Source organism: Sceloporus occidentalis, unplaced genomic scaffold (assembly GCF_023333645.1).
Source record: "Sceloporus occidentalis isolate IW3139 unplaced genomic scaffold, rSceOcc1.0.p SCAF_28, whole genome shotgun sequence".
NCBI lineage: Eukaryota > Metazoa > Chordata > Lepidosauria > Squamata > Phrynosomatidae > Sceloporus > Sceloporus occidentalis.
Window position 1 is genome coordinate 11082465 of NW_028317008.1, and position 5243 is coordinate 11087707.

The 5243-nt window shown below is 39.5% G+C and overlaps 1 protein-coding gene across 1 annotated transcript; it reads right to left on the bottom strand.

Moving 5' to 3' along the window:
* Positions 1 to 436: 436 nt before the first annotated feature.
* On the bottom strand, positions 437 to 4456 carry LOC149299807 (large ribosomal subunit protein mL42-like). The gene is made up of 5 exons (XM_089486108.1): positions 4348 to 4456; positions 4015 to 4078; positions 3108 to 3192; positions 1167 to 1324; positions 437 to 482 (listed from the first exon to the last, which is right to left on the bottom strand). Exons 1-5 carry the CDS (start codon positions 4454 to 4456, stop codon positions 437 to 439), a joined length of 462 nt encoding a protein of 153 aa, XP_089342234.1.
* Positions 4457 to 5243: the final 787 nt, after the last annotated feature.

Here is a 5243-nt window from a genome sequence, read left to right on the forward strand (position 1 = left end):
GTAGAAACCTTCCAATGTTAGCCCTTCATAATGAAAATGAAGCGAAGGAGTAAACACTACAACAGAACATGAGTTTACCTGCATTAGTGCGTATGGCATGATTAATCTGTTATCTCTATGAATTACTAAATCCATTACAACATGAACCATTTAGTTATACAGCATGTTCTCCAAATGATTCTTTTTACACATTCTATGCTTATCGAAGCTGTAGCATCCTACGAACTAAGATCTCCATGACCTTTCATGTTACAAAACATTTTAGGAAAGCACGGCAAAATCCCTATGGCATTTTAGTGGATACATATGCAAAGCAATACAACCAATCACAGTGATTATACATAAACACAAGTTATTTGTCCAAGCATTCCTTTATATATTTTTTTGCGTTCACAAAGTGAAAAAAGTACTGCAGTGAAACACAAAAAACTGAAGATCATCTGTCTTTTAGTTGCTCTTTTTTCATGCGTCTTCTATGATATCTGTAAAAAATATATAGTTAATAGTTACATTGTTTTAGTAACAAAGGAAATGTGTACAGGTTACATTTTTGCCTAAATGTTAGCATAAACCACTTTTTGTCCGTTATATAGAAAATATAATCTACAGAGAACAAAAGAATGCTTCTTCATTTTGTGTCTTCACTGTCAACAGAATCTGACATATCATATTGCTTTTTTCATGGCGTTTTGTTAATCAATAAAATTTAATGGTGCTTCAATATCACTGCATATGCTGGTTTCTGCTGACAGTGGGGGAGTAGAAAGGCAGGACGTACTGGTGCGTCCATATGTGTTTCTTTAGATGCATTTTATGGACGTACCGGTACATCTATAGGGGACTGAAGGTGTTAATTAGGGAAGGACTCTAAAGTATATTGCTTTGGCATATTTCACTGTTGGGATGCTTATTGCTTCTTATTAAATCATCCCTCCCCTTTAAAAACAGACTTGTTCTGGCTGCCTCTGTAACACTGTGAAAGAAGAGACGTTGGTTTAATATCAGGATAGGAAGTGGGTTCAAATGCTATCTATGCCCCCTTTTACAGTCTCTAATGTAAAATAGTAATAGTAACGTCTAAGTAAATTAGTGTCCAAACATTGTTGTTATTAAAACAAAAGCATTTAAGAAACAATGTGGTACTAACAACATGGCATTTCACTTACTGTCCAACTGGATACCAGCGGTGTTTGGTTGTGTAGAACATTTTACTGAGCTCTTCCATTGTTGGTGCAGGCTTGCATTCTGTGCCTTGCAGTCTGGCCTTGAGGACTTGCTCGTGTGTCTCTTCGTGGTTGTTTATAGGGTCCTGTACAGGTATGGGCTGAACAAAGCATTGGTTAAGCATTCATTCACATATTAAACGGCGGCACAGAAGCCTGTGTCAAAATGTTTTTGTTGCACTGATTTTGGCACGGTTTGCTATATGGCACAGTGACCAATTAGATTATCTCAACTGTCAAACTGTCTATTCTGACAGCTAACCTGCGTGTGAAGAGCGTTTGCAAACATAAATCAATAAATCAATGAGGTTGGCCAATATATTCCATCTATACATGTGCCAGATGATTTGCTAGCTTGGAAAGTTTTGAAGGCTACAGTTGAGAAATACAAATCAGTAAGAAGGAATTTCAAAGGCATTTTGTACAGGCGCAAGAATATTATTGTAACCTCTTTAAATATCAAGTTGTTTATCCGCCATGTGTAACTGCCCACAATCTGGAAGCAATGTAGCAAACATACACTCAGGTTTTTCTAAGAGTTGCAACGTGTATTACCTAATATAAACTTGAAAAATGATTATGGTAAGAACAATATTGCAACCTTTATATTAGCAAAGGATTCTTATTCCAAGTTATATATATAGTTCTCCCAAATTGTGGAAACCACCATGGTCTTTCAATCACTTTATTTTATATTATATATATTACCGTATTTGCGCGATTATAAGACGACTCTGATTATAAGACGACCCCCCAAAATCTGAATATTAACTTAGGAAAAAAAAGAAAAAGCCTGAATATAAGACGACCCTAAAGGAAAAAAGTTTTACCAGTAAATGTTAATTCATGTAAACTATTTTTTTAAATAAAAGCTATGATTGAGAAAAATATTTTTTTTGTTTTTATTTCCTTGTATTTTCCAACCTGTCCCCCAGTAACGCACATCTGCCCCCAGGCTTGCCACACCAATATGGCACTGTGGCCCATGATATGCCTTTTAACCCTCTATATGCCACTGTGCCCCATGGTATGCCTTTTGACCCCCTATGTGCCATTCTGCCTCCAGAAATGCCTTATACCCCTATATCCCATTCTGGCATTTAGGGGGTTAAAAGGCATATTATGGGGCAGAGTGGCATATAGGGAGGTATAAGGCATTTCAGGAGGCAGAGTGCTCTATTAAATGCCCCCTTAACGCCACTCTGCCTCCTGAAATGTCTTATACCTCCCTATATGCCACTCTGCCCCATAATATGCCAGAGTGGCATATAGGGGTATAAGGCATTCCAGAAATGCCCTATGCCCCCATTTAACACACACACACACACACACACTTACCGGTGCTTCCAATTTCCTGCTGTATTGCCGGGGCAGCGGGTTGACGTCTCCTTCCGCTGCAGCCGGAAGGAGGTGGAGTTGGCAGCGGGGGTTTGTCTGCGTCCGTCGCGGATACCTTCCCCGGCTGTCAGAGATCAGAGTTCCCCGCACCGGTGAACTCTGATCTCTGACAGTCGGGGAAGGTATCCGCGACGGACTCAGACAACCCCCGCTGCTAGCCACACCCCCTTCCGGCTGCAGCGGACGTTGTCTACGCGGATCGCGTAGACGTCAACCCGCTGCCCCAGCAATACAGCAGGAAGCACCGGTAAGTGTGTGTGTGGGGGGAGACAGGAGGATACAGGTCCCCTGCAGCGGTGCGGGGATCTGGATCTTAGTCTCATAATCAGACCTCTATTTGAGGTCTGATTAGAAGACGACCCCCCATTTGCTCTGAAAAAAACCTCGTCTTATAATCGAGCAAATACGGTATATGTGGGATTAAATGAAGTGGTGGTCATATCTATGGGTCAGTAGTATACCCAGTTTTTTTTTAGATCTACTCACCTTTGTATGTTCATAGGGAATATCAACTGACGGGTGGTAGCATACAATAGTTTTCCCATCAGAGGTCATGGCAAGCTCCACTTTGCTAAATAAAAAATAAGTATAAGTAGCTGAAAGCAGTATTATTATCTTTTATTTAAATAGCGCCAACAATTTACGCAGCGCTTTATACAATACATATATTCAAGGAGTATGACAAGACGAGAATTGACAGACTAAGACAAACTGATACATTAGGTGGAGCGAGCCCTGCTCGCAAGCTTACAATCTTGAGGGAGTAGTAGATCATTTATGTAACAAAAACCATGTTTAAAATGTCTTGAAACATGTTTAGAGAGTTTCAGCGAATGATAAATGTGAAATTCACTCCCAGGAAAAAAACAAATTAACTACTGAACGTAGTTATTAATGCGGCAATATATACAGAAATAACTATTTTTATTTATAGTTATACTTGGAGACTAGTGGACTTATCCAGCCATATATCCATGCTTTCTTTGGGGGGAAACCAATTGTATATGAGAAGCACTTTGTGCGTAAGTGCTGTTTGTTGTTGCATGGATTCATTGCAGAAGCCAGCAACAAGAAGAAATGCACTCAGAAAGCTTGAAGAAGCTCCCCCCAAAGTGCATGTTAAAGTGTGCGTATAATGCCGCCTGACATCTAGAGAATGTGCGTAAAATAGAATGATTCACAGTGGTTTATTCATCAGAGTGAAGGTTGGCAGGAGAGCTGTGGTTTTAACTCCCTGAAATCACCACACATTTTAAGAGCCATTTTCTCTGTGTAACACATTCAAGAAATCTTACCGTGTTAGATTACTCAGAAATTATAGTCCTTTGGTCTGCAAAACTAAACTATAACACTCTGACTTATACACAGGGATGCCCACTTATAAAGTACATACCAGTTGTAATCATCTGGAAACGCTGAATATATTGTTTTGTGTCGAATAGATTGTACTGTGTTGCCTATGGAAACAAATTATATACATAAACGCAAAGTAATTACTGAAAATTCATAGTTGGTAACTTATTCAATGAAACTACATTTGTTTATTAAAACATAAAATCAGACAGTAGTACGTGACTACATATGCGGGTGTCATTCGAAAGCATCTAAAGAAATATCAATAACACATGGATAGGATCGTAACACAGGTAGAAGGTCACGCTCCGATACTAGTAGCTATGGCAACAACTCAAGCAGACAGGAAGGTCATACGTAAGTTATTTCATACCTCCTGCAAATTCCGTTAATTTTACGCCAAACAAACGAGGATTTGCCGTAAGAGCACCCTGCCAACTCCACCGAACCGCCTGCAAACCTCTCATCGTGACGGCCGTCATTACGGCAGGAAGAGGACTAACCGGAAACGGCGAAGGATATTACTGGGGGAACTATCGTTGACTTCCGTAAACTAATTATAACCAATGTTAACCGTTGTAGCCACTTTAGCACCCTGCACATAATATATGTTATACGATGTAATATAGATATTCACTATGACCAGGAGATTCGTTTCAAGGAGACTACAAAGTAAAAGAGTGCAAGATAGGAACTCGAAAGCTGCATACTCAGAGTCTGCCGGAAGACATGACAAAACGTAAAAACATCCGGTGTTACCATGGTAACGAAGAAAGCTATTACAGGTTATCCGGGCATGCTTTGTTTGCATTAATTAGGGTCTTTAGTTAAATTAGGGATTTCGTTAATGTTATCAGGTGCCAGATCTGCGGTACTTTCAAAGCTTTAGTAAACTGCAGGATTTATCCGCACGATTTGGTCTTTACAATGAGCTTTTTTCTCTTCTCAAGAAGGACGTTTTTGTCAAGCCAGAAATTAAGTTTCTACTACTTTATGAGGGGAATTTATTAATCTATTATATGAACTCATAGTTCTTCCCTTTCCTCCAATGATGTCCTAAGAAAAACACAGTTCACAAGCTCAACTTGTAGTAGGGGTCCAAATACAACATGGCCTAAGGGCTACTGAGTATTCAGAAACTTAGCCTAGGTAATGAGAAGGTGCTGAGGCTCATGAGCTACCATAATGTAACCCTTCAGGACAAGTTCCTTTTAATTACAACTGATACTCACACGTCCTCAGTTTAAATTTCATGTCCAAATATTTATT